The sequence below is a fragment of the Equus quagga genome, chromosome 8 (genome assembly GCF_021613505.1).
Source record: "Equus quagga isolate Etosha38 chromosome 8, UCLA_HA_Equagga_1.0, whole genome shotgun sequence".
Taxonomy (NCBI): Eukaryota; Metazoa; Chordata; class Mammalia; order Perissodactyla; family Equidae; genus Equus; species Equus quagga.
This window is the reverse complement of record NC_060274.1, coordinates 34,246,480-34,259,159: the sequence shown is the minus strand read 5'-3', so window position 1 is coordinate 34,259,159 and position 12,680 is coordinate 34,246,480. Positions and strand designations below refer to the sequence as shown.

The 12,680-nt window shown below is 37.3% G+C and overlaps 1 protein-coding gene across 1 annotated transcript in view; it reads right to left on the bottom strand.

Annotated features, from left to right (window-relative positions):
* NME8 (NME/NM23 family member 8) overlaps window positions 1-12,680 on the bottom strand; it is a 40,540-nt gene that overhangs the window by 13,923 nt on the left and 13,937 nt on the right. Inside the window, exons 9-11 of the mRNA XM_046670236.1 lie at window positions 10,926-11,018; window positions 9,604-9,785; window positions 2,267-2,442 (exon numbers count right to left, since the gene is read on the bottom strand). Coding sequence (XP_046526192.1) covers window positions 2,267-2,442; window positions 9,604-9,785; window positions 10,926-11,018 — 451 coding nt within the window. The remainder of the gene's footprint in view (window positions 1-2,266; window positions 2,443-9,603; window positions 9,786-10,925; window positions 11,019-12,680) is intronic.

Sequence of the window (12,680 nt, the reverse complement as noted above, 5' to 3'; positions counted from 1 at the left end):
TTCCTCATAATAGCCCCAAACTGGAAGCAGCCAAGATATACTTTAAGAGGCAACTGGATAAGCTTTGGTATATCCATGCAATAGAATATTATTAGCAATAAAAAGAAATGAGCTACCAAGCCACAAAAAAATCCATCGAGGAAGCTTAAATGTATATTATCCAGTGAAAGACATCAGTCTGAAAGAGCTATATGCTATATAATTCCAACTATATGACATTCTGAAAAATGAAAAACTGCAGACACAGCAAAAGGATCAGTGGTTGCCAGAGATTAGGAGGGAAGAAGAGAAAGATGAACAAATGAAGTACAAGGGATTTTTAGGTCAGTGATTTTATTTTGAACCATATGTAAAGGGGATACATGATGTTCTGCACTGGTCAAAACCCACAGAATGTACAAAACAAAGAGTGAAACAATGTACATTATGGACTTTAGTTAATAACGTTGTATCAACACTGGTTCATTAATTATAAAAATGTATCACAATAACAAAAGATGTTCATAAGAGAAACTGTTGGGAAGCAGGCATATGGGAACTCTGTACTATCTTTCTTAATTTTTCTACAAATCTAAAACCGTTTAATTTTTCTACCTAATTTTTCCTGTAAATCTAAACTGTTCTAAAATATGAAGTCTATTCATTTAAAAAAATATGCATATATTTTTTAAATTCTTTAAAGGTAAACAAAACAAAAGTTTCCAAAGAAGAAAACTCTAGGACCAGATAGTTTCGCTGGTCAATTCTAGTCAACATTTAAGAAAGATGTAACATCAATTCTATACTATCTCTCTCAGAAAATAGAAGAGGGGTGACTACGTTTCATCTCATTTTTTGAGGCCTGCATTACCCTGACACCAAAACCAGATCAAGACATTACAAGAAAACAACAACTATCCCTCATGAATATAGACACAAAAGTCCTTAACAAAATAGTAAAAAATAAAATCCAGCAATATGCAAAAAGGACAGTATACAACAACCAGTGTGGTTTATCTGGAGAATGCAAGGCTGGTTCAACCCTCAAAAGTCCAAGTAAGCTATATTATCAAACTCAAGAAAAAAAACTATAATCATATCAGTAGATACAGAAAAAAATACTTGAGAAAATACAATATCCACTCATGATAAAAAATTTCCCCAAACTAGGAGTAGGTGAAAATTTCCTTAATCTGATAAAAGACATATACAACTAATATTATACTTAATGGTAAAAGACTGCGTGCTTTTGTTATAAGATCAGGAACAGGGAAAATGTGTCTACTCTGGCCCTCCTATTCAACATTGTACAGGAGGTTCTAGCTAGTCCAATGAGGCAAGCAAAAGAAATAAAAGGCATATAAATTGGAAAGGAAGAGGTAAAACTGTCTCAATTTGCAGATTATATTATTGTTTACATCAACAGTTCTCAGCAAAGAGATTTTGTCCCCTAAAATCTTGACAATGCGTTTAACAACATCTGGAAATAATTTTGGTTGTCATAACTGGGAGTGAGGAGGATGCTACCAGGATCTAGTGAATAGAGGCCACAGATGTTGCTAAACATTTTACATTGGCCATGACACAGCTCCCCTCAACAAAGAATTATCTAGTCCCAAATATAATGAGGTCTGAGGTTAGAAACCCTAGTCTACATATAAATTCCCAAGGAATCTATGTCAAAGCTTCTAGGACTAAGTGAGTTCAGCAAGTCAGAGAATACAAGGTCAATATACAAATATCAATTATATTAACATACACTAGGTATAAAAAAGAATTAAGAGTGTGAGTTTATGGTTTGTTCTTACTCTGCCGTATTCACTCTGCTGTGTGAATACAGGATGAAGTTCAAAATAACTAGCACCTTTCAAGTGCCAGGCACTTTATCTATGTTTTCTCATTTTAACCTTCTGAATTTTACACAGGAAAAAGTAGACTTGGTAAAATATCGTGTTCAAATCACACTGTTAATGAGGGGTTGACTCAAGCTTTGAATTAAGGCATTTCAGACATGAAAGCTTCAAATCTTTATTATATAATAAATTCCTGCCATGATAAAATCTACTGTAACAAATTCATAAAGTAGAAAGTGCTTTGTAAACTCTTTTAACTAAAAAATGTTTTATTCTTCATTGTTGAGAATTCAGTAATTTAATATTAACTAAATTTCTTACTTCAGGTGCTTTTTCTTCAATGTTAAACTTTAAAATAATATCTTGTAATGTAATATACCAGAGTTTATTCAAATCCCAGGTACAAAATACTTAAGTTGTGCTTTGTTTCTTACCTTTCCTTTGTTGAAAGAGATCTGGTCGAAGTAATGCCATTATCCTTTCTAATTTTATGCTTTTCATATTTTTAAAATTAGGGAAGAAGATATCAATAAACTTATTAACATCCGTTGTATTATCTTCAACATCACAAAAGTGAGATATATGTTGTCTTTCCAGACATTCTTGTAAGCTGTTGAAATCCAAAATATAATTTCAGATTACTATAAACTGAAGTTTAATAACCATGTCAGAAATTTGAAAGTGATAATACACTCACAAATAACTTGGAGTCTAGTAAAACAAATAAAAATTGAATTTCATGAAAAGATGAGTTGTATCTCTGTATCAATCAAAGAATATGCATTTAATTAAACTTTCTATTGAACTACTCCAAAAATCAATTACATGAAATCATCTTTTGACTTTATGAGAGGATAAAGAAAGACCAAGAGAAAATAAGTTTAAAAATTTTTTTCTTTTCTCTATGTAATGCTTTCCAGATAGTTTCTATTTTTCCCTTTAATTTTGTCTTTGAATCAAGGGTTATTTAGGAGTATATTTCATATTTTCAAATAGAGAAGACATTTTGGTCATCTGTTTATTGTTTACTTCCAATGTTATTGGATGATAATCAGCAAATATGTGTGGTGAAACCTTAATTTTAAAAAATTTTTTAATGTTTTCTTTGTAAACAAAGTAAGTTCATTTGTAGAATATAAGGTTACATATATTTATATTGTATATATTATAGATTGTTTACCATATACTATTTACAGCATACATATTTTCCATTCCTATATATCCTTGCATATTTTTGTCTGTTGTGTATTGAGACCTCTCACCACAAAGGTGTTTTTATCCAGTTGTCTTTATTCTTCTAATATTTTTACTTTTATGCATTTAACTGTTCTGTTGCTTGAGGCATATACTTGATTACTATATCGTCTTCATAAATGTTGCCTTTTACATCATGTCCTTCTTTATCAAGTTTAGCATTTTTAACATTCACTTCTAATACTTTATTTTTGCTGGCTATTTTTTTGCCATCCCTTTATTTTTATTTTCGTGTGTTTCTTCTAAATAGAATATAAATGAGGGAATTTTTTAGCACTTTTCTTCTTGAAAAAATTTAAATTGACAGAAAAGTTGCAAGACCAAGTTAACGAACTCCCATTTATACCCTTCATCTACGTTCACCAACTGTTAACATCTTGTCACATTTGTTCTCTCTCCCTCTCATCCCCCCACGTGTGTGTGGGTGTGGTGTGTGTGGGTGTGGTGTGTGTGGGGGTGTGTGTGTGTGGGTGGGTGGGTGGGTGTGTGGGTGTGTGGGTGTGGGTGTGTGTTTTAGTGAACTATTTGAGAGTAAGCTGCAGATATTTTAACATTCACATTCCTGAATACTTCAGGAAATTTTAAATTGATATAAAACTGTTATCTCATAAATAGTCCATATTGAAATTTCACCAATTTTCTAATACTGTCCTGTCTACAGTAATTTTTTCTCAATCCCGGATCACACATTGCATGTGGTTGTCCTACCTCTGAAGACTTCTTTAATTTCTAGAAGGGTCTCAGCTTTTTTGTCTTCCATGGTATTGATATTTTGAAGAGTCCAGGCCAGCTGTTTCGTAAATGGTTCCTCGTTTTGGATGGTTTCAAGCTAGTGGATGGCCCAGTTGTTTCCTATAACATCCTGGGCGTGATTCTCTGGCAGGAATACTACAGAAGTGGCGCTGTATCTTTCTTAGTACATCAGATTGCGGCGTACGCGATGTCAATTTTTCTCATTATTAGAGATATTAATGTGGTTAAAATGGTATCCCTCATTTTTCTCCACTGAAAAGCCACAATTTCCACTTCATAAATAATAAGAAATCTGTGAAGACCCTATTTGAAACTGTATATATTTTTCACACAATGGTTTTACCACCCATCGATGATTCTTGCCTGCATCAATTATTACTACGGTGGTTTTTAATTTAGTTCTTTTTTTTCCGCCTTAGCCTGGTAAGCTCTGTATTTAATGGGATAATTAATCTTTTGATATTTAGTATAGTAACCATATATTTGACTATACTCCTTCCATCTTACTTTATATTTACCATTTATTTTAAACTGAAGTCTTTTCTTTCCCTTATTTTGCAGGTCTGAGCAAGCTGCTGTTCATTCCAGTTTTTCCCCTTGTCAACATGGAGGTCTACCTCGCTCATCCACTAATGTTAATGTTTTACCATCTTTTACCTGCTTCTGTAATCAAACAGATAGGTTCCAAATATTTCTTGCATTCTGGCACACTATTTCCCAGCTTTAACATTCCATTCGTGCCCCCTTCCACAAATTCAAATGAGAACCTTAAAATACTGTTACCTTCTTCATCTCATCTTTCCTGTCTCCTGTCTGAGACTTTTGAACCATTTTGCCACACGTGCTCAGCGACTCCTAGGTTTTGTTGAGATAATTCAGAATCTATCAGCATTGTCTTCTATTTCAAGAGTCCTTCATTAGCTATTATATTGTATAACCCAGAACTGTGTAATGTGTATATATGTGTGTGTGTGTATTTATAAATTCCAAGGCTCATGGCTAACAACTGTTTCCCTTCTCTTTTATCCCCCATGTTGAGGTGTCTCTTTTCATTTTTTGTTTGGTCTAGTCTTTCCTCAAATATTTTCCATAGAAGGGGTATATAGGTGATACGTTCCTAAGCACGTCCTTGAACATCCTCCTTTGCTCCACCGGTAAATGATATCCTGGCTTCGTGAAAAATGCAGGGCTTGTAGTCATTTTCTCTCAGTAGGATGATGACGAGTCCTGTGCCAATCAGAGATATTTTCCCTTGTAAGCAACTTGCTCTCAGGTGCTGCAGATGTGGAGTCGGTGGAAGGGGCCCACCAAAAGTTTAAATTACTAGGCGGTGCACTGTTGCTAGAGAAATTTTAAACTGATACTAAAGCCAACTAAGTCAGGCTGCTTCTTATCATCACTATGCACCAGCAATTCTAAATAATGTTAGTGATAAAAGACTCCTCCTCAAAAAAAAAATTTTGTTCATCTAAATTCTAAACAATTCCTGTGGTCAGTGTTGAATTTTAATAATATATATGTAAGCTTCAAGTTAGCACATTTTTATTACTTATCTTTAATAAACAATGTACTCTACATAGAAGAATGAATCCTAAAATAACAAAGCTATTGGCAGTATTGCAAATTCTTGAATTTATTGTGAAAGAGGAGTTTCATGCACCTTTGTGTATTAAACATAGATATACAGTGAAGATCAGTTTGAGAATGTCATTGAAAAATCTTCAAAAACTGAAGCTTACAAACAAACACCGTACTTCATTCCCGTGATGGACTCATAGATACAGGTAAGCATGTTTTTTCCTTTGTTTAAAGATATGTTTAAATATTATTAACCTGTTACTTGTTTCACTTTTGGTATTATAATGTTTATTTTTATTTTTTGCTTACATGTTCATACACGCACAAAATTCCATAAAAGACAATTTTCGCTATGTTTCTTTCCTGGCCGTGATTACTTGTCTCACTCAGTAATTAGTATTTACAATAATACTGTCATATAGAGGAGAGGGGTGTTAAGAAAATTATCTGCTCTGGGTTTCAAATATATTAAATACACCACTGCCTGTTCTTCCTGTCTGGAGACGGTGCACAATGTTTTTCACAGGATATTCCTGTATCCGTGTTTTTTAGCATCAGCCAAGGCTGGACCACGGCAAGCACTTTCAATTGGCAGATACACGTGCTTCTTCATTCCAGGGAATTTTTTTCCCTATTCTTTGTTGACTTACGGGTTATCCATCTGCTCTTTCTTCTCTGTATGAAATTTCTCTTATTAGCACATTGGTCTCCCCAGTATATTCTCCAGATCGCTTATATTTGCTCTCATGATGTCGGTCTCATTTTTTCCTGTTCTTTGAGCTATTTCTTACATCTGATTTTCACATCATTAATTCAAGTCTCAAATGACCATCACATCCTATAATTCTCCAGTGAATTGATACTTCAAATTACAGTTTTTATAATTCAAATTTGAAATTCCTTTTCTTATGTGAATGTAGCACTTGGATCTCAAGTATTATTATTAATTATTATTATTATTATTACTAACATTTTATTTAAGGACTTCTCTGTCTCTAGCAGTTCTTTTTCACTGAGCTTGTGTTTTGATTTTTTTTTTTTAAAGATTTTATTTTTTTCCTCTTTCTCCCCAAAGCCCCCTGGTACATAGTTGTATATTCTTCGTTGTGGGTCCTTATAGTTGTGGCATGTGGGACGCTGCCTCAGCGTGGTTTGATGAGCAGTGCCATGTCCGCGCCCAGGATTCGAACCAACGAAACACTGGGCCGCCTGCAGCGGAGCGCGCGAACTTAACCACTCGGCCACAGGGCCAGCCCCGCTTGTGTTTTGATTTTTGAGTAGATCTTCCCTTTTGTGGCTACGAGTTTCCCTTAGGTGGGTAGTCATTTTTCTTCATTGGCTCATTGGGGCTTATGTCTGGTTTTTGGTGGGTTAAGTGTTGGAAACCCCGTAGCTGGAAGGCAAAGTGGCCTCTAGGCTACAAGCCTGAGCTGCAGAAGCCAGCAGGCTGTCATTCCCCTGCAGGAACAATTGAACGAAGCCCTCAGAAAAGTGGACTTCACGGGCAAGGCAGTCAGTAATCCTGCTCAGCTCCATCTTGACTTCCAGGAGTCAGGCAGGGCCAGTGAAGTCATGTCAACTTTGCCCTTGGGAATCATAAGTCCAATTTGTCCTTCCCAAGTTCAGCTCCAGGTTGTCTCCAGGCTCTTGCCTCCTTTCTCAGTAGAGAAAGCACCACCCCACCCTCCCTTTCTCTTTAGTTGGGGACCTAAACAGAGCTCCAGGCCTCACCTATGGCCAGCTGCTTATCAGTGCAGTTTCCTTTTGATGCAGGAGAGGCAAGAAAGGTCTGGCGATGGGAGCAGAGAGCCAAGGTATAGAATTCAGACTGCTCTGATCCCAGAAACATATTTTAAAGATGATTTTTAGGAGTTGTATCCATTATCTTTAATTTAAATGAGAATTTCATAAAAGAGAAAACTAGCTCTCTATAGCTACGACATATATAGGGATAAATAGGTGGCCAAGAATAAAACAGACACTTTCTACAGATAGAGAAATACAATACATTATAGGAGGTAGGAACTGTCATCCTCACTCAGTCATAAAGATTTGAAACTGAAAAAAACTTTAGCGATCACCTAATCTTTCCCCATCTTTGTATCCCCAGTACCGGCACATAGAAGGACCTTAATAAATATTACATGAATGAAAGGATGCATGACAAAATGAATAAATGAATGAGCGAAGACTCTGCCAGTAACTATTGATATGACTCGGCTATGTAGCTAACCGATCCACACCTCCCTCTTCCGCACGATGACTACACAATGTCAAACGACACTGTCCTTTGAGTTCTTAACACACAGGTTGATTAAGGAGACAGACACGTAAACAGATAATATAAATAATGTGATAAAAGGCCATCATGAAGGAATCTGGGATCTGGATGAAAAACGTGGGTGCCTGTGTCCTGTTTTCCTGGTTCACCCTCCCTTCTCCCAGCCACTGGATCAAACGGGACATCGTTGGCATGGAGAAATTTTTCCCATGCTATGTGGGTTCACAGACTGTGAGCGTTTTTCTCTGTAGGGATAATCAAGCTGACAAAGACCAGGGCTCTGCTGTCCTACATGTGCTCATGTTCATGGAAGGGGCCACCTATCACTGCCAGTCTAATTGCCCTGCTTTTAACTTCCCTTCTGCCTCACCCCCATCCCCCACCACCGAGAGAGGAAGGTGAGGAGGCTTTGAGGTGGGGGCGGGGTGGCAAAAAAAGTAAAAGTGAACAAATGTCTAAATTATTCGTGAGAGTTTTTGTCCTTGATCCTTTAGGTTCTGGATCTACTTAAAAGATGGCAGGTGGGGGGTGCCCAGCACCTGTTTGGCCTGCCTCCAGAACGAGAACTGTGAAAACGATCCCCAGACAAACATGCTCCCGACTCCATGCTGCCTGCTTGCGGCCATTGCTTGGGAGAAACATGGGCCAAAGGCAAATGGAATCACTAAGTTTAATAGAAAATACTGCAGACTTTGCCAACATTAATACGTCACACTCTGCCCCCACCCCGCCAACTGCCTCAATTGGTCACCTTATTCTGTGGGTATTGAACAACTGGAGACAAGTAGCTTCTCAAAGTTGGATGCAATGGAGACGTACCTGAACAACACTACAGTGGAACACTTCTCTTATGCCAGGTGCATTAATGAGTGTTTCATACAATGCTTTTTTTTTTAATGGCTCAAAAACTCTGGTATGAAATCTGATATCTTTTTGAGCCCAATACTGCCCATCTAAACCTTCCCTCTGCCCACTGATTATCATTTCCCTTAAAATTCTGACAGTGACTACTACTGTTTATAAAGCCCTTTGTCAGCAGTTGATTTACCTTATGAATCCCTCTGTCCCACTCAAAACTTGGAATTAATGATATTAGGGTCTCCTTGCTACCTAAAATGTATGACATCACTAGGAACCAGCAGATGTCGCTACTCACGAAAAGCCGTTACAATTCATTAATGAGACAACAAGGAAAGTTCTGGAGATTCCCAGACAGAAAATGCAACGGAGACGGGCTGCCTGGCACGAAGAGACACACACCGTGAAGCCTCAAGACTCAGCTACTCTCAACAGGTTCCTGCTCACCCACCTTCTTTCAGGCACAGCTCTGCCAGCTCCTGTGTTAAACTCTGGATTTTCTGAGTCTTCAGAGTAATAAAAGGCACAAATGGCAGTGCATAAAACTGACATTCTGCAAATTACTTATGTTCCTTTTCAAATATTTTAAAACCCATTAACAAAAATATACAACTATTTAGTTCTCAGCAATTTACAATCACTAACTGCCTTAAGAAGAATGGCAGAGTACCCACGATGTCTTTAGGACACAGGGAAGGTGAAAGTGGAATGTGGGGAAATGGGAGAGAAGATGGGGTTGGGAGGGATTACGTGGGTCTCTACCTACCCCTGGAGCCCCAGGCCATGAGGTCAGACTGGTGTGCCCACCTTTAGAAAGACAAACAGGGAAAAGTCCTCCCTTTGTAATCCCCTTGACATAAACTTTCAGGTCAATCCCAGCTTTGTTGAATATACAGTATTTGAGCTTCAACACAAAATGTGTAGCTTCAGCATAAAAGTGTTTGTCTTTAGATTTTGAGATATTTGGACCGTAGTGTTATTATCGGGTCCTACACTTCATTACCTACTAACACATTGTCAATGGTACATTTTCTGGTCTCAAGCTACCTCTCCCATTTTGTCTTCATCGCCGTGGCTGTCTCCTCTTGATCTTCAGATGGTTCTTTGGGTTCAGTCTCAGGATTAGCTTCAGTTTCTTCCCAGGGAGGCTGTCGTTCATTTCCTGGAGCTATAACTAGAATATAGCTTAGGCCGCTTGTCATAAAACGGACAAAATCTTCAAATTCAGGCTAAAAAATAAAATGATAAACCATTTACTTTTGGCTCCTGAAATGCATAGACCAAAATGGCGGCCACTACCCAAGCCAAGTGACATCTTCCCTTCCATGATCACAGGCAAGGGAATGTTATTCTTACAAACCTCCTGTTATAAACAAATCTTTGAAGGATAGACGTTCACCGCTAGCAGGGATTGATCTTAAAGAGAGTCTAATAACTGTTCTCAAACTTTAGGATGCTTCCAAATCATCTGGTGGGCTTGTTAAAATACAGATTTCTGGAGTCCAATCCCAGAGGTTATGATTCAGCAGGTTTAGGGTGGGGCCTAGGAATTGGATTTTCTCAAAGATTCCCAGGAGATGCTGATGCAGCTGGTCCAACCCTTTCCTTTTACAAGTGTGGAAGTTGGGGTCAAGAGAGATGGTTTGAGTGGCACAGCTGGTTTTACAAAGTACTGTCCAATAGAACTTTCTGTGACAATAAACCTGTTCTCCTGCGTTCTCCAATACAAGTAGCCACGTGCAGCTATTGAGCACTTGAAATGTGGCTAATGCAACTAAGACTCTAGATTTTTCATTTTATTTAATTTTAATGAACTTAAATTCAAATGGCCACATGTATCTAATGCCTACCACATTGGACAGAGCATTTCTAGAAGCTAAGTCTCCTGACCCAAAAGCCAGAGTACTTTCCAATACATGGCATTGCCTGTATTATATTTCCTCAAGCAAAAGAGAATTTAAAATATATCTTGAGAGAAAAGCCTTTAGGTAAAAAAGAATAAAGCTTGACTGTGAAGTTAATGACAAGGAGCATTAACCTGGGGTAAAAAGCTATGGGAAAGGCCTGGATATTCACACTTCCAGCGGGCTGATCAAGGAGTCTTAGAGGACATAGCATAACAAGGTGTTGACTCCAACGAAACACAGTAGACCACCCACTTTTGCTCAGCTGCCATATTTGTTCCAGAGATTTCTCCATAGTGGTCGTCTTTGGTATTTCCATGATATAGAAACCAATAGGGACATTCGGAGCTGATTTGGTTGGTTAGGCTTATTCACTTGCTTTTCTTTAATGAGGATCTAAAACTTATAGGAATCCACCATATTTGGGAACACAGTGTTGCTGTTGTTGTTTTTTTAACTTCTTACCTCATCTGCTATTCGACTGTAGAAGTCCCTTACTTGTTCCTCCGTGAGCACTCTCTTATCCTCTGCTTCTATGACAAATCCTGCCTTGATAATCTTCAATTAGACAGTAAAGTTAGATCCAGACGTGTCATGGGACCACATGTAAAACAAGTCAAGGACATTCGTTTCCTGGGCTTAACAAACCACTCAGATTTGAACATGTATCATGTAAAGACCTCAGCATGATCCATACGGCACTAGGTTTGAAGAAGCTCAAAAATATATAAATAAAGAATGCCTTTTCACATCCCCTGGTAGTTAAGTTTTCAAGGCCTCAACCAGAGACTCCGCAATATTTCTATTATTTAAGTGAATTGCCTCAAAATGTGAAAAAACTAACCAAATTCCAGGGAAAGATATAACAGTTTCTGAATCATTTGCAAGGACATAAATTTACAAGCACTTCTTAACCATCTATTTTCAAAATTGTTCTAACTTTCTTTTTTTTAAGGATTTATTTTGTTGACTATAATTCATAATCTAATATATCTTATTCTTATAGAAACAAAAATATCCAAATGATGGGGAAGGATAGGATTTAAGATTTAGCCATGCTTTACTTGTCTTAAAGAAAATTAAATTTAATGACAAATTCAGTTTGCACGTCACTCAGGTATAAAAAAATGTAACAAACAGAAGTTTTGAGATGAATATGACAAGTCTAATGAGGTACCAAACAATTAAATATAAGTGTAATCTGTGTTCAAAGCAACTCAGTAATTACATTAAACCACGCCAATCATTTGAGCTCACTTTGGAGGATCCTGGAACAGATATGTTCTCCTTCTAGTGTGAAAGCAGACACTGCACTGGTTGCCTTGGCTTCGTGGACATCACAGAGCATTACTTACATCTTAGTGACCCCTCTCCTAACTGACATTCCAACTTGAACACATTCTAAACACTCAAATCATGTCTTTGTTGTTACTTAGTGCCTGACAACAGAACAGAAAATCCAAGCAACATTTAAACTTAATAACTTCTCCTTTAGCATAGTTGAAAAATGCAGTGTGTTCATTTTCTTTTCATTCAAAGCATTCTTTGTTTTTTCTGTCCTAGTTGTTATGTAGCCGCTCACTGTGTTCCAGAGAGGTGAAGTATTTAGTAGATAGTCATAATTTACGTCTCTGAAATGTCATTCACTATGTCAAAACTAAAAAATTCAGGTGAACTGATGATTAATAGTATTCCCTCAACTAAGAAAAAAATGACATAATTTTGAAAAAGCTAGTAAACCACCCTCAAATAAGAAACAGTAAACCATTGTATGTGATATTATTTCGGAAAACTTTATAAAGGATAAGCAGTATATAGGGTAGTGGGGTACAGTTGGGTGTCCCCCCTCCCAGTAAACACACCAGAATCTGGAAAAACAGAAGGTGATTTTTATAGAGCGATATTAATTAAATCAACTCATAATTGGAAGAGAGAGCATGTGTACCATGACTCGTGGACCATCTACTTTATTGTAGTTTGATCAATGATAATGCTGCTATAGCTAAAGGAAGAATACATGATGGGGATTTCATCTGGAGGTATCAACCCCTCCTCACGGAGCTCCCTATGGGATCTCCTCTAGTGCACATGCAACATTCTTTCAAATTTCAATATAATCTTCTTGTTTCAACACAAGTCATTGTTCAGGGTCAGCAAACTACAACCCTCAGGCACAGTATGGCCCAGCACCTGTTTTTGGCACACAGCCAGGCCTGTTTG